General features: G+C 37.8%; 1 protein-coding gene across 1 annotated transcript in view; it reads left to right on the top strand.

The window, feature by feature from the left end:
* Nucleotides 1-569: 569 nt before the first annotated feature.
* IKKepsilon (I-kappaB kinase epsilon) overlaps nt 570-27,986 on the top strand; it is a 217,132-nt gene continuing 189,715 nt past the window's right edge. Inside the window, exons 1-3 of the mRNA XM_090369072.1 lie at nt 570-618; nt 11,452-11,566; nt 25,251-25,391. Coding sequence (XP_090225198.1) covers nt 11,471-11,566; nt 25,251-25,391 — 237 coding nt within the window. The 5' untranslated portion in view covers nt 570-618; nt 11,452-11,470. The remainder of the gene's footprint in view (nt 619-11,451; nt 11,567-25,250; nt 25,392-27,986) is intronic.

Raw genomic sequence — 27,986 nt, 5'->3', positions numbered from 1 at the left:
GGGAGGTGCATTATGGCCACAGAAGCTGATGCACTAACAAAAAAAAAGCCGTACTCTGCAAAATGTAATTTTTCGGCAACCAAGAAATCCAGTGATCATGCCACTGCATAAATTAATCAACTCCGTTAAACGGTCCTTGTTATTTTTGACTTCTTCCTCAGAATAAACTGCATTTAATATGCAAGTTGGAAGTTTTTGTTTAGACATAATGTTGAGGTCTTAAAAATTTTTAACGCACCCATTATTTTTTATGGCACCATTAATAGGATTTAACCCAAATGAAAATTTCAAAAGTTAGCGGGTTTAGTGTTAAAAATAGCGGAATTTGAGTATGCGGCTAGCGGGAAGTATTATTAAGAGTTGGCACCACTAGATGTGAATCGTGTGTGTTTCGTGATGACGTAATAAAGTTTCATAGGAAACTTGTAGTGAACTTGTAACATATAACAATAATTTAGATACCAACATAATAAACTCTTTTTTTTTTTCAACTTAATTGTAGTTCGCAGTAATAAACCAATGTATACGCACAAAATATTTGGTTTATTTATTTCAAAGTTTACTTTTGTGCAACGATCAGGCGCTACCTAACCAAAGTTTTGTGTTGAGAATTAAAATGTAAGTACAGTAAATATTATGAAATAAACTTTCATATTAGAGGCATACTGTGCTATTTCCATACCGTGCTGTAAAACGAAAAATCATTAATTAAGCGTGTTTGTAGGTTTCAATAACATCACTGATTGCATTAACTGATGCAAGGATTAGAGATCATTTAAAGTTAAATATTTATATTTTTATTGTCATGTTTATATCATTAGCCTCAACAGTCGTGTATCGGTTACCATCCATTAATAATATACTTGAACTTATTTTTAAATCTTCTTTTCCCATTAAGCACGTTGCTTGTTAAGTTTCGGATTGATCTTCTTCTTCTTGGTCTTCCTGTACATCGTAGGTCATTTGGTTCCCAGTTATTTAATATTTTTGCCCACCTATCAATCTTCATCCCAGCTATTTTCCCGTTCATTTTCATGTTATATATAAATGAGTATTTTGCATCTACATTCACACATGAGGAGTTATTCAAGGAGGAGAAGGCCAGATGTTTATCAACCTCTAACAGGGAGTTAAATGATTTTGCAATAACTAAGAGAAAAGTGGAGGAGATTTTGTTAAAATTAAACATAAAGCACCTGGGGTGGATGGGATCTATCCAGGTATATTAAAGGAGGCAGCAAAGGAAGTAAGCAAACCATTAGCTATAATTTTGAGAGTATCCTTGGACTCAGGGGAAGTCCCATGGACTGGAGATGGGCAAATGTATCTCCAATTCACAAAGGGAGATCAAAAGGTGACACAAGTAATTACAGACCTGTTAGTTTGACTTCTGTTTCAGGGAAAATAATGAAGTCACTGGTTAAAGAAGCATTGCAGGATCATCTAGCCAAGACTGCAGTAATAATTCAGACACAGCTTGTTATTGTTGTTTTTGGTTTTTAGGAGCATTAGCAACTAAGGCCATATTGCTCTGGGGATATGCGGTTGTCATTTCTTGACCCGCATTCTCCATATTTGGTGGTCATGGGCTCACACCCCGGTCTAATCAAAAAGTGTGTGCTATGCACTGCTGCTCCTGCCCACCTGGCTACGGAGGCACCTCAGACACAGCATGGGTTTGTTAAGGGGAAGTCGTGTCTAAACCAATTTGATTGGATAATGGACACTGCTCTTTGTGGAGTAATGTTATTAGTGGTGTCCCCCAGGGTTTGGTGTTTGTCCCATTGTTGTTTTGTATATTAATCAGTGATATTGATGAAGGTATATCAAGCTTAATGTCAAAGTTTGCAGATGGTACAAAGTTGTCCTGGTTTTTAATAACAGTAATGACAGTTTGCTGCTACAACAGGATCTGGAAAAGTTGGGAAGATGGCTGAGAAGTAGCAACTGAAGTTTAACATTGACAAATACAAAGTACTTACATGGATAGCAGTAATCACAGAGAAATGTACCAACTGGGTGGTGTTACCCTCAGGGTATTGGTGAATGAAAAAGACCTGAGGGGTAGTGGTGAATGAAAAAGACCTGAGGGTAATTGTGCAGTCAGATGCGAAGTTTTCTGAGCAGTGCAGATAGGCTGCCAGAGTAGGTCATGGTGTTTTGTAAATGATAAACAGGAATTTTGCTAACAGGAATAAGGAGATGATTATCCCCTTATATAAGACAATGGTCAGGCCTCACCTTGAGTACTGCTTACAGGTCTGGAAGCCTCATTTTAGGAAGAATGTAGAGTTGCTAGAACTAGTATGGAGAAGGGAAACAAGACTAGTGAGGGGAACAAAGGGGTGCCCTTATGAAGAAAGGCTTAAGTTCTGAAAATTGCATCATCTGGAGATTAGCATTAGTAAAGGCATATCATGCAAGAAAGCAAGCTTATATAGCATCAGCCAAAAAAAAATAAACACTTCCCATTTCACCCAGCCATCCATTCCAAACGCTTGTCTAGTTTTGCCTTGTGTTTATTTAAGCTATCAACTTCCATAATGACAGATGGAAATTTGTTCAGCAATCAACTACCCGCTGGCTAAAGGAAAATTGCGCACAACTATTCGACAACTATCTTTCCTCAATTTCAGTTTATGCTCCCTCATGTTTGTAATCTGAGTAAGAGGAAGAAAGGCTTAAGTTCTGCAAATTGCAGCATCTAGAGACTAGGCACCTGCGGGGCAATCTGATTGAGGTGTATAAGGCCTTGAATGGATTGAGCAGGCTCAGTGCTGATGGGATTCTTCCTCTTGCTCAGATTACAAATCTGAGGAGGCATAATCTGAAATCGAGGAAAGACAAGTTGTCAAATAGATGTGCAGAAATTTGCCTTTAGCCAGCGAGTAGTTGATTGCTGGAACAAATTTCCATGTATCGTTGTTGAAGTTGATAGCTTAAATAAATTCAAGGAAGAGGTGGACAAACTTTTGGAGTTAATGGATGGGTGAAATGGGAAGTGTTTTTTTTTTTTTTTTTTTTTTTTTGGCTGATGCTGTATAAGTTTGCTTTCTTGCATCATATGCCTCTACTAATGTAATGCCCACCCATTAGTAGATTGTATTTGATTATTTTTTAAAGAGGTGGTAAGAGCAGTGGCATAATTTGTGGGTTGGTCACTCACGCTAGCATGACCTTTGTGGATTTCTTGGATAACTGTTTTCAATAGCAGCATGTTACAGAGGCAACAAGAGGAACATTGCTCATGATCTGGTTATCAGCAGTGATTCTTAATGAATTAAGAATCTGCAGGTAAAACACTGACTGTGTGGCAGTGATCACGGTGTACTAATGTGGAATTTAATTAAAAACATAACTACTGTCAAGATTAAGGAGAAAAGTTTTGCTGTCGTAAAGTTGAGAACAGTGGTCTCAGACAGTTTTTAAATTGTGTGCAGTGGGAACAACTGATGATGTTACCAACAGCAAATTTTAAATGGGAAGTATTCAGGGTAGTAATCAAATAAGCTACTAGGCCTCTCATACTAATGAAGAAATGCTTTTCAAGGTTTAGTCCTAAATTGATGTCAGATGAACTATTGAGACACATGGCAGAGAAGAAAAGTGCATGGGATGTAGTAGTAGTAGTGGCATGTGATGCAAGAAAGCAAGTGTATGAGCTTATGCAGCATCAGCCAAAAAAAAAAAAAAAAAGATGTAGAAGAATATGGTAGATATAAATTAGTTTTTAATCAAGTTACAAAGGATGTTAGGCAAGCTAAGGCAGATTATGAGAAGTCTCTGGCAAAGAAAAACAGCTAAGACTGCTACGCTTATATTAACAGTAGAAAGAAGGGGTTGATTCATATTGGGCCACTTGACGTTTATGGGTTAACTGTTGATGACTCTGCTCAGGTTGGGAAGGAATTGAATAGGTATTTTGCATCTACATTCACACATGAGGAATTGTTTGGGGAAGGGGATGCCAGAAATTTATAAAACTCTAACAAGGTGCTGAAGACTTTGTGATAATTGAAAGGAAAGTGGAAGAGAAACTGTTGAAGGTGGTCGACATGGCTCTGATGAGAGCATCCTTGGATCCAGGAAAGGTCCCTATAGACTGGACATGTGAATGTATCCTCAATTCATAAAGCAAGATCAGAAGGCAACATGAGTAATTACAGACCTGTTAGCTTAACATCTGTTCCAGGGAAAATAATGGAATCACTGGCTAAAGAAGTAATGCAGGACCATATGGACAGGCATGCAATTATACTGCAACCACACCATGGATTTGTTAAGGGGCAGTCTTGTCTAACCAATCTGATAGGATTCTATGATGCAGTGACCAAGGAACTGGATGCAAAAAGTAATTTTTGCATCAGCATATACTTGGATTTTAGGAATGCTTTTGATATTGTTGCGCATAAAGGACTGTTGAATAAACTGGAGCAATGTGATGATATTAAGGGAAAGTTACTGATATGGATAAAGGGATGTTTAAGTGGAAAAAATGGTGGTTATCACTGCAAACTACTCTTTATGGACTAATATTATTTGTGGAGGGCCCACTGTTCAGTGCGAGGCCCATTGTTCTCAATATTTATCAATGATATTGATGGAAGTATATCAGCCTTATGTCTAAGTAGGTATATGTCTAAGTTTTCAGATGATACAAAGGTTGAGGTTGGCAGTGTGGTTAACAACAGTCATCAGGGTGAGTTGCTGCAACAAGAGCTAGGAAATTGGGTTGATGGGCTGTTTCCCGTATGTAGTACTTTACATTGACAAATGTAAAGTACTACATATGGGAAACAGCAACCCCAGAGCAACGTATCAACTCTGTGGTACTACACTGACAGTGGTAGAGAATGAAAGGGACCTGGGGGTGGTTGTGCAGGCAGATATGAAGTTCTCTGAGCAGTGCAGACGGGCTGCAAGAGTAGCTCATGGTGTATTGTCAATGATATATAGGAATTTTTCTAGCAGGGATAAGGAGGTGATTATTCCCTTGTATAAGGCAATGGTCAGGCCACACCTAGAGTACTGTATACAGGCCTGGAGGCCTCATTTCAAGAAGGATGTAGAGCTGCTGGAACGAGTACAGAGAAGGGCAACAAGATTAGTGAATGGAACAAAGGGGTGCTCTTACGAAGAAAGGCTTAAGTTTTGCAAATTACAGTGTCTGGAGACTAGGCACCAGCGAGGTGATCTGATAGAGGTGTATAAAGCCTTGAATGGTTTGAGCATGCTCAATGCTGATGGGATTCTTCCTCTTGCTCAGAATAATCACCTGAGAGGGCATAAATTCAAATTGAGGAAAGACAGATGTAGAATAGACATGAGGAAATTTGCCTTTAGCCAGCGGGTGGTTGGTTGGTGGAACAGACTTCCATCCCTTGTCGTGGAAGTTGATAGCCTAAATAAGTTTAAGGCTCAGCTGGACAGATATTTCGAACGAACAGAGGGGTGAAGTGGAAGTGGTTATTTTTTATTTATTTATTTTTTTTTTTGGCTGATGCTGCATAAGCTTGCTTTCTTGCATCAAATGCCTCTACTAATGCTAATGCTAAATGGCAGTTGAAGTTTGACGAATGCAAGGTACTGCATATGGTAACCCCAGAGTAACTTATCAACTGTGTGGTACTACACTCAGGGTAGTGAAGAATGAAAAAGACCTGGGAGTAATTGTGTAGTCAGACATGAAATTCTCTGAGCAGTGCAGACATGCTGCCAGGACTGCTCATGGGGTTTTGTCAATGATATACAGAAACTTTGCTAGGGGATAAGGTGGTGTTATCCCTTTGTATAAGGCCATGGCTACATCACATCTTAAGTACTGTATACAGGTCTGGAGGCCTCACTTTTTGAAAGGTGTAGATCTTCTGGAATGGGTGCAGAGAAGACAGCCAGATTGGTGAAGGGTACAAAAGGGTGCTCCTCTTGCCCAGAAAGGTTTCAGTTCTGCAAATTGCAGTGTTTTGTGACTAGTCACCTGTGGGAAGATCTAATTGAGGTGCTTAAAGCCTTGAATGGATTGAGTGAGCTAAATGTTAAAAGCATTCTTCCTCTTGCCAAGACTACACACATGGGGGGGGTAATGAATTCAATTTGAGGAAGGATTGTTGCAGGATAGATGTATGGGTTTCTTTTCAGCTAGCATGTTGTTGATTGTTGGAAAATTGAAGGAGCAACTTTTCTTGGAGGGTACAGATGGGTGAACTGTATAGGGTTTTTTTTGCTGATGCTACATAAGCTTGCTTTCTTGCATCATTGCTGTTACTACTCCTGCTACTACTACTATATCATCCTGTGTTCTATACACCAGTAACAAGAACTCCTTGGGGGGGGGGGGAAACTAAAGCAAAAGAAAACGATGAGAATGTTACATAAAAGTTGTTTCAACAGAGACAAAGCTTGTGATGATATGCTACTGGTGATAAGCATTAATTGGCATCATAGATGCACTCACATGAGGGGACTGATGGGGATAGTCTCCCAAGAATATTTTGTTTATATTATATAATATATTGTCATGTGTCTGCTTGTAAACACTACTAATGTAAAATGTACGAGCAGCCCCACCAAACAAAATTTTTGGTTATTAATTGTGTATAGTACAAAAGCAGAGCAAATTATTCAGGGGCACAAAAGGATCTCTCCTACGAAGGACTTCATTTTTGCAAATTGCAGTGCCATGAAACTAGACACCTGCTAGGAGACCTGATTGAGAATTTCTTTTAAGCTTTAAATGGATTCATAAACTAAATGCTGTTGCCATCCTTATGCTCTCTCTCTCTCTCTTTCTCTCTCTCACACACACACACACACACACACACACACATACACACATTTAAATTGAGAAAGGTTATTTGATAGATAAATATGCAAAAATTGTTTTCAGTTAGGGAGTAATTCACTGTTGGAATAAACTGCCACCTGGTGTGGTGGAAATGGATAGTTGGAATAAATTTAAGGAAAGATTAGACAAATTATTAGAGGTGCTGGTATGTGAAGTGGGAATTTCTTCTTTGGTGATGCTATATAAGCTTGTTTCCTTGCATCATTTTCTACTACTAATATTAAATTAAAATTGATAAGTATATAATTTATAGTTACCTTTTGCACAAATTTTTGATTATAATAATAATGATGACGATGACATCCTTTAATAGGATATCATCATATAATAGCTGTAAAAGGTAAAATTATAGTGATCCCAGTAACAGAAGCCTGGAAAACATTAAAACTAGATAATTTGCCATTGAAGGTATAGATTAAAAAAAAAAAAAGGAGGGGGGGCAAGTTTTACTATCGCACCGATTCATGCCGGTTCGACCATATTTCCACAATTGAGGAATGTTTCCATGCCTCCATTACTTCAATAGATTCAGAATCAATTTTTTTCCAAAATCCATTGAAACGATTTTCTGATGGAAGGATTTTTAAAGATGTATAATGCCTTGATCTAATGGTTGAATGAATGAAGTTGTATTAACCTAGTACAACTGTGGTGGTAGGAATAAAACTTCAGTGTTTGGATGACTTAAATCTTTTGTATTTCCTGGTGTGCTATCCAATAGTAATAAAACTTTGAAATCTAGATTTTTCCACAAGTTCAACAGCACAGAACGTAACATGGAGATTTCCCAACAAAATAAAATACAGGGATTTATCAATATTTTTTTTTTTTTTTTGACTAGCGAGTCAACAGTGGGGATTCAAAAAGAGTGGAAATGTTGAAAAATTACATCCAACATAATAGCAGAGTTTCCCTGCAGAAAAACTCAAAAATACCCTGTTATGCGAGATTTACTGCAATTCTCTAACAGTGTTATATTTTACTGTGTCGTGCGAGGATTGCTGCAATTTATCAATCGCGTTAGAGTGAAACCGTGTTGTAGAAGTACTGTGTTATACGGGGGTTGCCCGTATGTAATAATTATTGCTACTTGTTTATTAAATTCAAATTAATAAATTATATTTTTTATTTTAAAAGTTTAATAAAATAAAATCTGGGATCGTACATACAGTAGAGCGTCAAAAATCCGAACGTCTGTAATCCGAACGCGCCAGCTTTTATTATTATTATTATTTTTTTTTTATTTTCATGCTGGTGCCATGAAATAATTGCAATAAGTGCTGGTTATTGTGATCACATTTACGAATTGAATTTTGATTCTATTAAGCGGCAATTGTAAGAAGCGAAAATCAGTGGAGTATTATCCACAGGCTATAAAAAGGAAGATATAAAGCACAAATTTATATCTTTGTTTTACCTTACCAATTAACAAAATTAAATATGTGAAAATCAGAAGAATGTTATCAACAGGTAATAAAAATAAATTTATTCATACGTTCATAGCTTAATTAATATACATAACTACTAACTAAACATAACACTTTGTAATCTGATACTTCTGTTCACTGACATTTTTTTTTTTTGGGTTGTAAAATCTAAAATTATTATTATTATTATTATTATTAGCCATATGGTGCAAGGAAGCCTGAGGCTTATGCTGCACTAGGAAAAAAATATTTCCGAGTTATCCTGAGAGAGAGAGAGAAGTAGAAAGGAATCACCAAGAAAGAGAAGAATGATGATATCCAGCTTTTGACCCTGGGTGTGCAATGCCAATACTCACCAGATGTGAGTCTCTGGGGTGTAACAGATAAGCATCAATCAATAACAAAGAACATGGCAGGCAGAAATTGAAACTAACACGAATAGTGCAAGTGACATACGGAGTAAAATGTTTACAAAGTTTAGATATAGGGATGAGGAGATTCTGAACATTTTGCAGAATTTTATTTTACCGTACTGAAGTTATGGTCTTTGTCTTTTAAATGAAAGCAGAAATTTTTAATAAATAAATTGAAGATTGAGAATTTAAACAGACTTTCAAAGGGCAAAAGCGGGTCTTTGTTAGCAAGATTTTACGACGTTGGAAAGTCAACCGTAACAGACATTAAAAACAAGAAGGAAAAAATTTTAAAGTTCTCATAGAAACTTGATTCAGATGATAGTGCAAAAAAAAAAAAAAAAACTATGAGAACAGCTAATGACTCATCCCTCGAAGATTCTGTTTGTTGTTGTTGGTTGTAGTTGGGTCCTGGGAGCATCAGCAACTAAGACCATATTTCTCCGTGTATTCTGTGGTTGGTTTTCTGTTTGCTGGATGAAAAACCCGAGTTTCGGTGAGAAAAACCATGCTACCCTTGCTTGAGATAGACTAACTCAGTCACATTGTGAAAAAGGCCCATAAAAATTCCTTCCATCATTGACAGGACTCAAACCCAGGTCTTTTCACCCAGGGTGGGGAGGACAGTGACTCTACCAACTGTGCTACTCATAAGGGCTGGCTACAAGCAACAAACTGAATACTCTCTAACTCAATTACTCTTGATGAAAAGAGTAAAGAAATCTGGCAGCAAATAAACGAGTTTGAAAATGGTGCAGCAAAAAATAAAAGGCCTATACATATATGTTATTGTGACTGAAAGTTCCATTTATTTTGATACCTATGAATAAAAATACATAAGTACAACTTAGTGTTTTATTTCTAAACTTACTAAACTTTTTTTTAGTCATCAGAACTGTATTTCTGATTAGTTCAAAAATCTAAACAAATCAGAAATCCGAACTGCCCCCAGTCCTAATTAGTTCAGATTATTGATGCTTTACTGTATTTATGTACACTGAAAGATGGACATTTCTGATTAAAGTGAGTATTCTTCCTGCACTTTTCTAGGAATTTTTCTTGGGGGATGGGGGGGATACTGTATAATGAAAGGAGAGTCTTAACAGTCTAGCAAGTATTATGAAGTAACTTAAAATGTAATGTTATCCACCCCCCCAAAATCTGTTGCATATGCCTGCTTACAAACAGTTGGTATGACAATACAGCTGCAATGAATATATCATCTGTAACTAGTTATTATCATTATCAGACAATTATCATCTTGAACTAGTTTCATGCTGATAGTGATTTATTAGTATTATTTATGAATATTCAATACAAGGATCAAAAAGTGTAGTGAAATTGTGACATTGTAGTGATAAGCATCAATCAATCAATAACAAAGAACATGGCAAGCAGATATTCAGTAGCTCATCTCAGCATAGTAATGTATGAATTGCCCATTTATCTGTAATTGGTCTGAATTAGCACCCATTGAATAGGTATTCATATGTTTCATTGCATTTTAAAGTGAGTAATTTTATTAAGCCATGAATTTGCATTAAACTTTGTTTAAATTAGAGGAAAAGTATGGAAACTCTTGAAATGTTAAAAATAGCTTCTGGTGACTTTCAAAAACTTTTCAGTGGTTCACAATTTTAAAGGTAGTGACTTGTCCGTTGAACACGATCCTCACTCTGACCATCCTTCGCCTTCAAAATCCAGTGATTTTGCTGCTTGTGCATGTGATCTAATTGAGAGTCATCAATGTTTAACTATCTGCGAAGTTGATAGTGAAATTGGCATGTCAGGATCTTTGTCAAAATGACCCATACCTGTTATTTTTGTTATTTGGTTTTTTTTAGGAGCATTAGCAACTAAGGCCATATTGCTCCGGGGATATGCGGTGGTCATTCCCTGACCTTTCTGCATCCTTCGTATTTGGTGGTCACGGGCTTGAACCCCGGTCTAATCAAGAAGCGTGTGCTACGTACTGTTGCTCCTGCCCACCTGGCTACGGAGGCACCGGCCCATACCTTGTTTCTTCCATCATTACTAGTGACAAAGTGTGTGCACATGCTGTGACCCAGAAAGAGAGTTCTCTTAATGTAAGATTGCATCTTCTCTAAGCATTGTTCATTATGAATTTGTCCTCCGTAGTCAAACAGCAAACCAGAAATACCATAAAGCAGTTTTCTGATGATTGTGTAATGCCATTCGGAGAAAACAGACAGAAGAGTGAGCTTTTGAAAGTTTGTGCTTGCATCATAATAATGCCCCTGGAACACATGGCACTTTCCACTCAAGAATGTCTTGTGAAGCACTTCATCACCATGGTCTCTCCCACCCATTATACTCTCTGAATTTAGCTCCCTCTGATTTTTTTTTTTTTTGTTTGTTTCCTAAGCTTAAAGCTTCCTTGAAAAATTATAGATTTGCTATAGCTGAGGAAATTATTCAGAACGTGACAGGGACTACTAGCAGTTCCAAAATAAGCCTATCAGGAATGCTTCCAGAAGTTACAGAAGCATTGAAATCTGTGTGTGCAATATCAAGGAGGCTACTTTGAAGGAGATCCATCTGAATAGCTGGTAAGCTTCATCATTTCTTAAATATTAGTTTGGTCCCTGAACATTTAGATCATACCTCATATCAAAATGTGTACTCAGTGAGGATATACCCATTTTACCTTTTACTATTGTGATAAGATTTTCATGATCTCAAGATTTAGGATTATTATTATTATTATTGAGTTTATTATTAATTATATGCTTTTATTTATTTATAGTGTTATAAAAGTATAAATCATGTCCTATTTACATGGATCTTTGCATTATGTTTGGAACACCACTTATTCCTTGGGAAAAGGAGCCACTGGCTTTGTTTATCAAGGCATTCATAAGGTAAAGTGTAGTGTGTTAACTTTTCTTAAAGTTCATTAATTTGTTTTTTTATAGTATTATTATTATTATTATTATTAATGACTTCATGGACAGACTAAGAAAAAATTATTATGGAGGAGTATTTTAACGTCTCCTAGGTTTTAGTGGTTCTTCAACAAAAGAATTGTTTATCAAACAGAATGAATAAAAATTGAAAATACCTTATATTTCAGGTTTTAAAATGAAAATAACTAATAAAGTGCTATTAAGTTACTTTAAATAAAATATTAAAGAGCCAGGGCAAATATACAATTTCGCTTATAGAAAATAAGAAAAACAGAATATAACTGGGGTGGTTGTCGAGTTAATTAATAATTGAGATTCTGTTGGAAAAAGTAACCAGGACATAGAAGATTGTAGATGGAAGTGGGTATTGTTGAGATCAGAAATGAGACCATGTATATTTGTGAAATGAATTAACAATTATTTGAGAGATTTAGGGTTTTTTTTCAGATACATTTTTTTCCATTAGTTTAGGGGAGAGGAAATGATGTATTTAAATTTGTTTTAAAAGTGATAAAAACTTTTAGGTGTACCATACATACACATGGCAAGGTGTGCCCAGTTCTAGAGTCCTACATCGGATCAGATACACATGTAAAATTGTTAATCAGGTTGCAGTTTGGGTCTTTGGTTAATTTTGATGTTCAGGTTGTGTGTATTGTCAATTTTTGAATGTAAATAATTTATTATAATAATATAAAAAATTAATATTATTTCCAAGTAACTGTTTTTATCAGTTATTCCTCGAGGTATTATTATTTGTTAAGTTGTATTTTTTTTGTGTAATTTGAATCACATATAACTATATTCTACTATTCATATTTTTATGTTTGCTTACAAGACACAATTAGTTTTCTAGAAAAGATAACATTTTTCAAATTTCTGAATAATCGTCACTTTCTCATGTCACAGTATGCAACTTTTGTCTTCAGGTTTTTGTTTTTCAAGCAATAAACTGATATGTCTTCTTTAAGAAAACATAGATATACCAACTCTGTAGTATCTGGTTTAAAAACTTTAAAAGGGTATTTTAGAAAAATACCCTTTTATAGTTAGCATTAATTGAGTCATACAATTCAAGAAAGCAAGCTTATGCAGCATCTGCCAATAAAAAAAACCCTTCCAATTTCACCCATCCATTCACTCCAAATGCCTGTCTAGCTCAGCCTTAAATTTATTTAAGCTTTCAACTTCCACAACAAGAGACTACCTGCTGGCTAGAAACAAATTTTCACACATCTCTTCTACAACTGTCTTTCCACAATTTGAATCTGCCCTCTCAGGTTCATAATCTGAGAAAGAGGAATAATCCCATCAGCATTGAGCTTGCTCAACCCGTTCAAGGCCTTATACACCTCAATCAGATCACCTCATAGGTGCGTAGTCTCTAGGCACTGCAATTTGCAGAACTTAAGCCTATCTTGGTAAGAGCACCCTTTGTTCCCCACACCAATCTTGTTGCCCTTCTTTGTACTCATGCCAGCAACCCTATATCCTTCCTAAAATGAAGCCTCCAGACTTGTACACAGTACTCAAGGTGTGGCCTGACCATTGCCTTGTACAATGGGATAATCACCTTCTTATCCCTGCTAGCAAAATTCCTATATATCATTGACAAGACTCCATGACCTTTCTGCACTGCTCAGCGAACTTCGTATCTGAGTGCACAATTACTCCCAGGTCTTTTTCATTCTCCACCTCCCAGAGTGTAGTACCACACAGTTGGTACGTTTCTCTTGAGTTTCTGCTACCCGTATCAGTACTTTGCATTTATCAATGTTAAACTTCAGTTGCCACTTCTCAGCCTATTTTTCCAACTTACGTAGATCCTGTTTCAGTAGCATACTTTCTTTATCGTTGTTAACAACCCTGCCAACCTTTGTATCATCTGCAAACTTTGATATTAAGCCTGGTGTACCTTCATCAATATCATTGATGAATACACAAAACAACAATAGGCCCAGCACCGAATCTTGGGGGACTCCACTAATAACATCAGTCCACGAAGAACAGCTTCCATTGATTACCACTCTCTGTCCACTCACCTATCCCTTTATCCATTGTAACAACTTGCCCTTAATGCCATACCGCTGCAATTTGTACAGCAGTCTTCCATGTGCAACAATATCAAAAGCTTTCCTGAAATCCAAGTATATGATATCAAAATTATTTTTTGCATCCAGATCCTTTGTGGCCACATCATAGAATCCAATCAAACTGGTCAGACAAGACCTCCCTTTAACAAACCCATGCTGTGTCTTAACTATTACTGCAGTCTTGTCTAGATGATCCTGCAATGCTTCTTTAACCCATGACCCCATTATTTTCCCTGGAACACAAGTTAAACTAACAGGTCTATAGTTACTTGTGTCAACTTTTGAATTCCCCGTTGTGAACTGGGGATACATTTTCTCACCTCCAGTCCATGGGGACCTCCCCTAAGTCCAAGGAAGATCTCATAATTATGGCTAAGGGTTTGCTTACTTCCTTTGCTGCCTCCTTTAATATAACTGGATAGATCCCATCCACCCCAGGTGCCTTCCTTATATTCAATTACAACAATTTTTCCTCCACTTTGCTCTCCATTATTACAAAATCACTTAGCTTCCTGTTAGAGTTAGATAAACTTCTAGAATTCCCCTCCTTGAATAGCTCTTCATGTGTGAATGTAGATGCAAAATACTCAGTTTATCAGCTACTTGAGCAGGATAATCAATAATCAAACCTCTATGTTAAGTGGACCAATCTAATTCAGCCCTTTCCTTCTAGAGTTTACACAAGTAAAGAACTTTACTGTTTTTATTTGCATCCTTTGCCAAAAATTTTTCAAAATCTGTCATTGCCTGCCTAACCTCCTTTGTAACTTGATTACAGACTAGCTTATATCTGCCATAGGCTTCTGTGTCATCTGATAATTTATATACATCCCATGTATTTTCTTCCCTACCACAAGTCTCACTAGGTCATCTGAGATCCATCTAGGCCTAAACCTTAAACAATATTTCTTAGTTGGAATTAAAAGCCTAGTAGCCTCCAAGATTAAGTCCCTGAAGGCTTCCCATTTAGAATTCACCATTGGTAACATTAGCATTAGTAGAGGCATTTGATGCAAGAAAGCAAGCTTATGCAGCATCAGCCAAAAAAAAAAAAAAAAAAACCCACTTCCACTTCACCCCTCTGTTCGTTCAAAATACCTGTCCAGCTGAGCCTTAAACTTATTTAGGCTATCAACCTCCACCACAAGGGATGGAAGTTCCACCAACCAACCACCCGCTGGCTAAAGGCAAATTTCCGCACGTCTATCCTACATCTGTCTTTCCTCAATTTGAATTTATGCCCTCTCAGGTGATTTTTCTGAGCTAGAGGAAGAATCCCATCAGCATTGAGCATGCTTAAACCATTCAAGGCTTTATACACCTCTATCAGATCACCTCGCTGGTGCCTAGTCTCCAGACACTGTAATTTGCAAAACTTAAGCCTTTCTTCGTAAGAGCACCCCTTTGTTCCATTCACTAATCTTGTTGCCCTTCTCTGTACTCGTTCCAGCGGCTCTACATCCTTCTTGAAATGGGGCCTCCAGACCTGCATACAGTACTCTAGGTGTGGCCTGACCATTGCCTTATACAATGGAATAATCACCTCCTTATCCCTGCTGGAAAAATTCCTGTATATCATTGACAATACTCCATGAGCTACTCTTGCAGCCCGTCTGCACTGCTCAGAGAACTTCATATCTGCCTGCACAACCACCCCCAAGTCCCTTTCATTCTCTACCACTGTCAGTGTAGTACCACAGAGTTGATACGTTGCTCTGGGGTTGCTGTTTCCCATGTGTAGTACTTTACATTTGTCAATGTTAAACTTCATTTGCCACCTCTCAGCCCATCTGCTCAACCTTTCCAGATCCAGTTGCAGCAGCATAGTGTCAGTAGTGTCCTTGACAACCCTGCCAACCTTTGTATCATCTGCAAACTTGGACATTAAGCTTGATATACCATCATCAATATCATTTATAAATACAGAAAACAATAATGGACCCAACACTGAGCCCTGAGGGACTCCACTAATAACATTAGTCCACGATGAGCAGTGTCCATTGATTACCACTCTCTGTCTTCTCCCCCTCAACCACCCCTTTATCCATAGCAGCAATTTGCCTCCAATGTCACACTGCTCCAATTTGTGTAGCAGTCTTCCATGTGCAACAGTATCAAAAGCCTTTCTAAGATCCAAGTATATAATATCAAAGTTATTCCCTGCATCCAGTTCTTTTGTGACTGCATCATAGTATCCAATCAAGTTGGTCAGGCAAGACTTCCCCTTAACAAAACCATGCTGTGTCTGAGCTATAACTGAAGTCTTGTCTAAATGATCCTGCAGTGCTTCTTTAACCAGTGCCTCCATTAATTTTCCTGGAACAGAAGTTAAGCTCACAGGTCTATAATTACTTGTGTCAGCCTTTGATCCTCCTTTGTGAATTGGGGTCACATTTGCACATTTCCAGTCTATGGGTACCTCCCCTGAGTCCAAGGAAGCTCTCATAATTATGGCTAAGGGTTTGCTTACTTCCTTTGCTGCCTCCTTTAATATAACTGGATAGATCCCATCCACCCCGGGTGCCTTTCTTGTGTTTATCTTCAACAGTTTCTCCTCCACTTTACTCCCAGTTATTTCAAGATTCTGTAGCTTACTGCTAGAGTTGAATACACCTCTGGCGTTCCCCTTGCTGAATAACTCCTCATGTGTGAATGTCGATGCAAAATATTCATTTAGTTTGTTAGCTACCTGATTCATCCCCTTCCTTCTAGAGTTTACATAAGTAAAGAACTCTTTGCTGTTTTTCTTTGCATCCCTTGCCAAGGATTTCTCGTAATCTGCCTTCGCATGCCTAACCTCCTTTGTAACTTGGTTGCATATCATAGTATCTATCATAGTATCTATCATAGGCTTCTGTGTCATGTGTTAATTTGTAAGTATCCCATGCATTTTTCTTCTCTGCCATATGCCTCATTAGTTCATCTGACATCCATTTTGGCCTAAACCTTGAACAATATTTCTTAGTTGGTATGTAAAGCCTAGTAGCTTCCAAGATAAGTTCTTTGAATGCTTCCATCATCAGTTGATCCCACTATATAGAATTTAAAACTGTCTGAGACCACTGTTGTCACCTTTTTGTAAGCAAAAACTCTTCCCTTTACACCTGATGGTAGTTACCTCTTTGAGTAAATCCCACATCAGCATGCTGGATCACTGCCACTTAAGGTTAAAGGTTCTTTTATTTGTAGATTTTTAATGCATGAAGAATCACTACTGATAATCAGATTCAGAGTATTACTCCCTCTGGTTGCCTCCCGAATGTGTTGCTGTAGAATACAATCATCCAATAAATCCACAAAAGCCTTACCAGTGTGTGAGTGACCATCCGACAAGTTCCAGTCATTATCTGGAAAGTTAAAAGCCCTTATTATTAGACATTTGGATTTACTGGTCTACTGTATTTCTCTGCACAATTTTTCATTATACTCATCAGAGTCATTAGGCCTATAACACACACCTACTCTCATTTTCCCTTTCCTAGTGCTTTTGTCAGCATTGCATTGTCCACCAGTGTCAATTGGATGCACTTCCTTATATTTTGTGTTTCTGAACCAACAGTATAACCCCTCCTCCCTTCCCGTCTGTCTTTTCTGTACTCATTGTACTCTTCAAATTCCAGTTCTACACTGTTTATATCTGTGTGATACCACATCTCTGATATCTGAACAATATCCGCCTTTGATGTCTTGACCAGCACTTCAAACTCATCAAATTTAACTATACTTCTAGTATTGGTGTACATGCAAATATACATGCACCTGTTCCTACTCTTAGTTACTCCAACACAGCCCATGTATTAATTGTTCCACAGTGAATCCCAGTAATCCTGCAAATTTCCAGCACCTTGCTTTCCAGGCTACTGGTCATTCTAATAGAAGTAGTGCAAGAATCACTTTTGCCTCTGCCTGTTGCCACTATTAATGTTTTAGTCTGTGAATCCCCAAAGCTAGCAGTTTTCCGACCCACCTAACACTGCCCCAATAGAATCGGCAAATAATCTTGCACCCTTTCTATTTAAGTGTATTCCGTCCCTGTAGAAGCAGTCTCTCCTGTTAGCAAGCACAGGCCATGCTGAAAAAAATTCTACCCCATGAGCCTTGCACAATCTCTCCTGGGCCGAATTGATTGACAAGGCTGTCATCATGTACTCCCTGCTATCGTGTCTGTGCTGAATTGCAAACACCTTCAAATTTAACCCTAACCACGACCTTTTTTTAACAATGACCTGTACTTATTAAGTAAATCTGCAGGTCTCTTACTCTTAAGTGCCAATGTGTACAACAATATCACCTTTTCTGCCTTTAAAAGATGATATCTGCTCTATAACATCATCAACTTTTGCCCCTGTAGATATAACCTGCCCCTGTTCCACGAATCCTTTTTTGCATAATATATTCCCTGTCTTCCTGACAATAGAGTCACTTACAATATTTACCTCCTGTGGGACCAGCGCATTCTGCTTTGGAGATTGCCGCTATGTTGTGTGATGCATAGGAGTGAGTTCTGGCATTGAGTTGGTTAGCTGAGAGCTTGATGTGCCCCTCATATTAATTTCTTCTAGGGCATCTACCCTACACCTCAAACTCTCATAGATGCCTATCAGAATGCTGAGTTGGCGCCTAATTTCTTAACACTCTAGGCACCTAGCGCGCACGCGCACACACACACACACACACACACACACACACACACACACACACACACACACACACACACACACACACACACAAAGACATCCTCCTTGGCTAGATCTGATATATCTTCATGATATCATTGATAAATACACTAAATAACAATGGGCACGGCACCATTGTTATTACACAATAGGGACTCCACTAATAACATTAGTCCATGTAGAGCAGTGTCCATTCTCTGCCATCTCTCACTCAACCATCCCTTCATCCATTGCAGCAACTTTCCCTTAATGTCATACCACTCCAATTTGTAAAGCAGTTTTCCATGTGCAACAGTATCAAAAGCTTTCCTGAAATCCAAGTATGTAATATCAAAATTATTTTTTGCCTCCAGTTCCTTTGTGACCACAACGTAGTTTCCAGTCAAATTGGTCAGACAAGACTTCCCTTAACAAAACCATGCTGTGTCTGAACTATTACTGCAGTCTTGTCTAGGTAATTCTGCATCGCTTCTTTAACCAATGACTCCTCTACTTATTTTTCCATTATTACAAAATCATTTAACTTCCTGTTAGAGTTCCTATTAATGCATGAATAATCACTGCTGATAATCAGATCAAGAGTATTACTCCCTCTGGTTGTCCCTCTAACATGTTGAATTTATTTGTGGGTTGCTATTACCAATTGTAAGACCTTGCATTTAGCAGCATTAAAACATAGCTGCTTTTTTTTTTAACTTTGAAGTCTGTCAAGGTATCCTGAAGGAGCACTGCTTGTCACTGATCATTAACAACTCTGCCAATCTTTACGTCATCTGCAAATTTTCACATCACACCTTTTATCCCTTTGTTGATGTCATTTATGAAAATGAGAAAAAACAGTGGTCCACGAACCAGTTCTTGAGGGACCCCACTCCTGTTGACATTATACCAATCTGAAGAATATTCATTAATCACAACCATCTGCCCTCAGCCACCCAGCAATCCATCTTAGAATCTTACCAGTAATCCCAACCTGTTCAAGTTTATACTGTAATGTCTCATGAGGGACTGAATCAAATGCTTTGCTGAAATCCAAATAAACTATGTTGAAATTATTCCCTAAATCCAGCTCTTGAAATAACTGTCAGAATAGCTTACTAAGTTAAGCACAATTTACTCTTAACAAAGCCATGTTGTGTGTCCTTCAGAATGCCATATCTGTCTAAATGTACCTGGATTGCACTCTTAATCACTGCCTGTAACATTTTTCTTACCATTGAAGTCAGACTAACCGGTCTGTATTTACCAACTTCACTCTTAGAACTGCTTTTATATATTGGTGATACATTGGCACTTCCATCCAAAAGAATCTCCCCTGAGTCCAAAGATGCCCTCATAATTAACCTCAATGGTTCAATGTACTCCCTTGTGCCCTCACTCAAAACTACAGAGTATATGCCATCAACTCCGGGCACCTTACTTGCCTTTATGCTCAAGAGTTTTTCTAATAAAGTCATCTGTGATTTCAACATCACTAATTTCATATGGCTCAGTCTCACTCACACAAAGCCTCTTCTCAGCATGAAGGGTGTTTCGTCAGTAAAGACAGATGCAAAGTACCTGTTCAGTTCATCTGCAACATCAGCTGGGTTGTCTAAGATTTACCCACACCCAGTGCACATGGGTTTGATCTGAATTGCTTTCTTCTTTGTAGTATTTACATACATGAAAAATTCCTTGTCCCCATTCTTTGCTCTCTTAGCCAAAGCTTTCTTATACACTGCTTTGCCTTCCCTGACCTTATTTGTGGTACTATTACAGATCAACTTGTACATGTTGTAGGCTTCAGTACTTTTCATCACCCTGTACTGTCCCATGCTATCTTTTTCTGCTCTGTTTGACCAGCCAGCTCTGCAGTTATCCATTTTGGCATCATACTCCTGCAGTATTTTCTTAAAGGTATGTATGCACTGCAGACAAGCTACCAGAGTAGGTCATGCGGTTTTGTCAATGATATACAGGAGTTTTGCAAGCAGGGATAAGGTGGTGATTATTCCCTTGTATAAGGCAATGGTCAGGCCACACCTTGAGTACTGCGTACAGGTCTGGAAGCCTCATTTAGGAAGGATGTAGAGTTGCTAGAATGAGTACAGAGAAGGGCAACAAGACTGATGAGGGGAACAAAGGGGTGCTCTTATAAAGAAAGGCTTAAGTTCTGCAAATTGCAGTGTCTGGAGACTAGGCATCTGCAAGGTGATCTGATTGAGGTGTATAAGGCCTTGAAGGGATTTAGCAGGCTTGATTAAGCCAGAACTAGACAAACATTTAGAGCGAATGGATGGGTGAAATGAGAAGAGTTTTTTTTTTTTTTTTTTTGGCTGATGCTGTATAATAAGCTTGCTTTCTTGCATTGTATGCCTCTACTAATGCTAATGCTTTCTGTGATTTTTGCTCTAAAAGTATTCCATAATTCAAATGTATTCTCAATCCCTTGGTATACCCCCCGCCACCGATTCTGAGATGCCATATAGTACCTTAAACTGTGGAAGTCCCCTCTTCTGAAGTTAAAACTCGTACCTTTACCTTTAACTACTGCAACAACTTTCTTTGTCTTCCAGCATCTGACGATTGCATGATCACTTCCTGACAATGTTTCCTGTACTTTAATTCCTGCGATTTCATCTTATTCATTAGTAATAATGATGTCAAGAATATTTTCTCCCCTAGTACTTTCTCTAACATGCTGGTACAAATAATAATCATCTAGTTTATTTAAAAAAAGTTTTTCCTCTTCGCAAGTTTCTCTCCCACTTATTCCAATCAATATGGGGCAGATTAAAGTCACCCATAATAAGACATTCATGTTTGCTTGCACTTTGCATATGTAAAGAACCTCATCATATTCTTCACAATCTTCTGATCTGTTAATTACTCCCACTCTCATTGTTCCTTTGCTTCCGACTAACTCACACCACACAGATTCTAAGCTGGAAGACATAACTTCAGACTCAGCAAAAGCTCTTTTGCTCAAACTACTTTTGATAAGAATCATGACCCATCCACCCCTTCTGTCTTCCCTATCTTTCCTAAATACATTATACATACCGTAGTGGAACTTGTCATCAATTTCCGGGTGGCACCATGTTTTGTTAGCCTTATTACACTGGTGTGCAAAACTTAAGGACCAACACTATTTCTAAAGGTTACAACCACAAAATCTTTACTTAAGGTACTCTTTACTGATGAGAGAAGATTCAGTCTCAGCAGCGATTCTGGACATCAGCTAATCTGGCAAGAGTTTGGCACACGGTATCACCCCACAAACATCACTGAAAGGGATCGATATGGCAGTTGAGGTGTTCTCGTCTGGGGAGGTGTTATCTTGAATGGATGTACTCAACTCCAGATACTGGAAGGCGGTACTGTAACCGGTGCATCCTACTGTACTGAGGTAATCCTTCCCCATGTGCATCTGTTCTGAGGTGCCATTGGCCCCAAGTTTGTGTTTATGGACGATAACACCACACCCCATCGCACTGCAGCTGTTGATATGCTTTTGGAAAGTGAGGACATGGTTTGTATGGATTGGCCTGCCTGTTCCGCCGATCTAAATACCATTGAACACATATGGGACCCTCTGGGGAGATGCCTAGCAGCACATCTACACCCACCAGAAAATGTTCACCAGCTGAAGATGACGCTGACAGAAGAATGGAAGATGTTACCACAAGAACTTATCAACAACATTGTTCTAAGTATGGACAGGTGGTGCAAAGCCTGCATCGACATTAGGGGTGGCCATGTATCCTACTGAGGACCACCTCTTCCCTTTGTTCCATCTTTGGCAGTGATGCATCTGTATCATGGCAGCCAGTGCTATATCGCCATTTTTGAATAAAGTCCCTCTGTACCGTTTTGTTTCCGTTGTTGTGTCGGTGTTGTTTCGTTCATCATTTCTGTACCTCACGAGGTTCCTTTGGTATGCTTTTCCCATATTCAGGCTACTCCTATGAGAAGCTACAGGTGAAAACCTGACTGGTCCTTAAATTTTGTACACCAGTGCATATCAACATTAGTTGTCCTAACCAGGAGTTCAAATTCAGCCATTTTACTGTTATTTGGGATACAATCCTAAATAACTTCAATAGGTGTGTCATTACTGTAGACACAGTTGAGACTAAGTAATCTTCTATAGTTTACTATAGAAGATTATGAAAAAGCTATATCTTCCCTCTCATTTAAAATATTGCTACCCTCAGAACGTCTTATCAACATCGGCTGTTGCAGCAACAAACAAGAATTCATGAGGTAAGTACAATCATTTCTTTGACCTGTATCATCTTCGGTTTCCCTGAACCCTTAGGGTATCCTTAATGATATTGGCAAAAATCCTTGCATCACCTTTTGTTCAAATGAATACCATCTCTACAATACAGATTCCTACTACCTACAAATTCGGGCCATGCTGACAGCCCCCCCCAGAGCCTTGCAGTTCCCTCCAGTTAATCCACAAGGCTTTCAGCATATAGTCCCTCCTATAGTGATATGCTTTTGGAAAGTGAGGACATTGTTTGTGTGTCTGGGCAGAATTGCAGACACATACATGTTCTGCATTTCACAGAGCATTTTTTCAGCAAAGTCCTATATTTTTCGAACAGATGGTCAGGTCGTGTATGTTTAATATCATTAGTCCCCACATGAATAATAATTCTCTCTTTACATCTCTTAAAATCTTACAATCTTTTGGTAACATCATCAATTATTGCTCCTGGAAAACACACTCTGGTTCTAGACCATCTATCTTTATTACAAAAAATATTTTCCATTTCTCTGACAATAGAATCACCCAATAAAACTAGATAACCTTTGACCAGTGCAGTCTGCGCTTGACTATTCTTTTCTGGGACACGAATTGGGGATGCATCATTTGGCAGGCCAGCAGATACGTGAGTCTCCAACAAGCTCCCAGTTACATTTGTTTCTAGGGCAACATTCATTTCTTCAGTGACTCAAATTCTTCTCGCAATGCACCAAGTTGTAATTTGAGATTGGTACACTTCTTACATCAGTTGCAAAGAAAAGAATCGCCAGGTGAGCTAGGTATGTTTCCTAGACTAGCCTTAAAATACATGCCACAGGCTGTACAAATGAAGTCATGACTCACAGCAGAAATGCCCACAGGCATTTCTGTGTGAGTCCTGATGTCCCGGGACTTTGTATTGTAAGTGGATCTTGTAGCAATCACAATTTAAGTAAAATTTGAACTTTACAAAGATTACGAAATTAAAATTCACAGTATATTACAGAATTTATTTTAACAAAATGTTGCAGAAATTAAACTGTTGACAAAACATCAATAAGGAGTTAAATTTAAGCTACTGAATGAAAGTTATGAAATTACCTCCAAAATATCAGTAACAAAGGCTATCCGAATATTAAGCTGTAGCCTTCCTGAAAACTTACGATATGGATTCAATACTTACAATATAATACTTTTAGCCACTAGTAAAATTAAATGTAAGTTACCCAACAAAAGTTACTAAGTATCCACCAAAATATTGATAGGAAAGGCTATCTGAATATTAAGCTGTAGCTTTCCAAATACTTATCTAAATACAAAAATAAACTAACTGCTGAATTTTCTCCTGAACAGAAGTTAAGCCTACAAGTCTGTAATTACTCACTTTGCTCTTTGATCTTCCTGAGTACATTGCATGCACAGGATGTGCATGCATGTGCTCAGTCTATAGGGACCTTCCTTGAATTTAAGGATGCTTTCATAATTATGGCCAATGGTTTGCTTACCTCTCTTGCTGCCTATTTTTTTATAATTAGATAAATTTTGTCAGCCACAGGTGCCTTATTTGCTTTTAGCATCAGCTCTTTCTCTTCCAATGTCTTTGCAATTAACACAAAATCATTTAGCTCCATTTATAACTTGGTATATGTCTGGCATTCCCATCCCTAAAAACTTCTTCACTGTGAATGTATATCCAATATACTTATTCAGTTTTGTCAGCAATCTGAACAGTATCATCAGTGATTATGCATTTCATATCTAGTGGGCCAGTGTTAGTGTAAGCAAAGAATAGCTACTTTTCTTAACCAAAGACTTCTCATAATCTGTCTTAGCTTGCCTAATCTCTTTTGGCACCAGGAACTTCAACTGAAAATTCTTCCTGAACTCATATAATGTCAATAGGAGGGGCACTTACTCTAGATTTTTGGGCATGTGAGTTTAGAAAAATTGGTTATTTATGTTTAACTTTACTTTACATTGATTGTTGATTGATAACTAGTGTATGTAATTGAATGATCATGGTGCATATTTAATTTCTGTATTAAAAAAATTAAAATGGTGGCCTGAACCATGGTCAACTTTAACATACATGCTACTGCATTCTCGTGTTAACCACTGAACTATAGGATGTGCAGACCACATGGAATAGCACATGCATTTGAGCTGACCATGGTTTGGGCCTGCATGACCACTAAATACAATTAATTATTGCATACATTGTTATACTGATTATTTTTTGTAAATTTCTCTGATCTAGTGGTTCTGTCAGAATGTGAACAGAACATTGTTAACCAATTTTGGATCATGTATTTGAATTTAAAGATGCATATAATACAATACAGATAATGTCATTAAATATAGAAAATGTAATCAGCTCTGTAAAATTCCATGTTATATATTTTAACAATCAAAAGGTTTAAAATACTCTCAAAATGAATCAACTGAAACGGGATAGAGTAGCTTGTTCAGTGTTCAAATCTATTTACATGCAGTTTGATAAAATTAAGGAAATATTGCTGATAAATCTGAGAAGCATCATTATGATGAAGAATGTTTTTTTTTGTTTCAGAATAATGCTGTATTTATATAACCACCTAAAGTGTTTTAATCAAATAAATCTCTCCCTTTAGATGTCAGGAGAGCCAGTTGCTGTTAAGTGTTTTAATAGGTTAAGTCATATGCGCTCAGAAGAAGTTAAAGTTCGAGAGTTTGAAATTATGAAAAAACTAAATCATCAGAACATTGTTAAAATGTTAGCTGTTGAAGAAGAGGTATGTGTTGAATAGAATTAATATTGAAAGTATGCAAATGTTTTAACTTTTTTTTTTTTTTTTTTTTTAAGATTTTGATAAATCCATAGGACTCTATACTTCCTACAGTTCTCTTTTAATCATTAAAAGTATTCTTGGAATTTCTCCAAAGTTCTAAGGATTGAGATGGTGAGTTACATTCTTTTGGATAGTTTGAAATTGTTTCCCTTTTCATCTTCATTTTTAACATCAGAAAGAGAAATCCTGTCAGACACAACTTACGGTCTGTCATTTTCTGGTTGATTATCCCTTACGTTCAATCATCCGGTCAAACATATTTCAGTCACTTTTCATGTAGAATATATCACCCGATTTATCTCATTTCTTAGGAAATGAAGCAAATATTGAAGAACTTTTATTGTATCTAAAACATACTGGCTTGTACAGGAGCATATAATTTAACGTCTCTAACAATGTGCTTCTTGTGAATAAATGATGAACAGACACATTTTGGACTTAGTAGCCCTTGTGTCGTTAAAGCGGATTGTAGATCTGGAATCGGATTGTAAGAATCGGGCTGGAAAGCGGATTGTAGATCTGGATTGTAAAGCTGATTGTAGATTTGAAGATTGTAGAGCGGATATCATCTTGTAAGGGCACAAAAGGTGATATTGTTGTACACGTTGGCACTAATGATATTAAGAGTAGGAGACTGGTGGAATTACTTAACAAGTACAGGTTGAAAAAAAGCTGTGAATTAGGGTTGAATTTGAAAGTGTCTGCAATTCTGCCCAGACACGATAGCAGGGAGTATATGATGAGAGCCTTGTCGATCAATTTGGCCCTGGAAGGACTGTGCAAGGCTCAAGGAGTAGAATTTTTTCAGCCTGGTGTGTACTTGTTAACAGGAGAGACTGCTTCTACAAGGATGGGATACACTTAAATAGAAAGGGTGGAAGAATATTTGCTGATGCTATCGAGGCACTGTTAGGTGAGTCGGAAAACTGCTAGCTTGGGGGGATACAAGGACTAATAGATTAACAGTAGCCACTAGCAGAGGTGAAAGTGATTCTTGCACTGCTTCTACTGGAATGAACAGAAGCCTGGAAGGCGCCTCCGTAGCCAGGTGGGAAGGAGCAGCAGTGCGTAGCTTACGCTTCTTGATTAGACCGGGGTTCGAGCCCGTCACCACCAAATACGGAGGATGCGGAAAGGTCAGGGAATGACCACCGCATATTCCCGGAGCAATATGGCCTTAGTTGCTAATGCTCCTAAAAACCAAATAAACAATAAACAAGAAGCCTGGAAAACAAGATGCAGGATATTTCAGAGACTGCTGGGAGTCATTGCGGTACAAGTAAACACATGGATTGTGTTAGGGTATCTAAGAATAGGAACAGGTGCATGTATACTTGCGTATACACAAATGCTAGGAGTTTGGTTAATAAATTTGATGAATTTGAGTATTGCTCAAAACATCAAAGGCAGATATTGTTGGGATATCAGAGATGTAGTGTCACACAGATATAAGGAATGCAGAACTAGAATTTGGGGAGTACAATATGTACATAGGAAGGGAGGAGGGGTTATGCTATTTGTTAAGAAACATAAAATCCAAGGAAGTGAAGCCAATCAACATCGCTGGAGAGTGCAATGTCGAGTCAGTTTGGTGTGACATTAAGCATTGGGAGATCAAAATTGAGAGTAGGAGTGTATTATAGGCCTAATGACTCATGAGTATAATAAGAAACTGTACAGGGAAATAGAGTGGGCCAGTAAATCAGAGTCTTATAAGGGGGATTTTAATTTCCCAGATATTGACTGGAATTTGTGGGTTGGTCACTCACACACTAGCAAAGCTTTTGTGGATTTATTGGATGATTGTTTTCTACATCAGCATGTTCAGGAGGCAACTAGAGGGAGTAATACTCTTGATCTTATTATCAGTAGTGATTCTTCATGCATTAACAATCTGCAAATAATGGAACCACTAGATGGCAGTGATCACAGTGTGCTGAAATGGGATTTACTCAAAGAGGTAACTACCATCAGGTGTAAAGGGAAGGGTTTTTGCTTTTGTAAAGGCGACTACGATGGTCTGAGACAGTATTTACCAACAGCAAATTCAAAAAGGTAAGCATTCAAAGAATTAATCTTGGAAGCTACTAGGCTTTACATACCAACTAAGAAATATTGTTCAAGGTTTAGGCTTAAATGGATGTCAGATGAACTATTGAGACATATGGCAGATGAACTAATGAGACATATGGCAGAGAAGAAAAATGCATGAGATACTTATAAATTAATGGGTGTCATGGAAGCTTATGGTAGATATAAGCTGGTCTGTAACCAAATCACAAAGGAGATTAGGCAAGCAAAGACAGATTATGAAAAATCTTTGGCAAAGGATGCAAAGAAAAACAGCAAAGAGTTATTTTCCTTTGTAAACTGTAGAAGGAAAGGGATGAATCAGATTGGTCCACTGGATATTGATGGTTCAACTGTTTATGATCCTGCTCAGGTGGCTAACAAACTAAACAAGTATTTTGCATCTACATTCACACATGAGGAGTTATTTAAGGAGGGAAATGCCATAGGTGAATTGAACTCTGGTAG

This window comes from Mastigoproctus giganteus, chromosome 2, assembly GCF_048544385.1.
Source record: "Mastigoproctus giganteus isolate SK-2022 chromosome 2, ASM4854438v1, whole genome shotgun sequence".
Classification (NCBI taxonomy): Eukaryota; Metazoa; Arthropoda; class Arachnida; order Uropygi; family Thelyphonidae; genus Mastigoproctus; species Mastigoproctus giganteus.
This window is presented reverse-complemented; position numbering and strand designations above follow the sequence as displayed.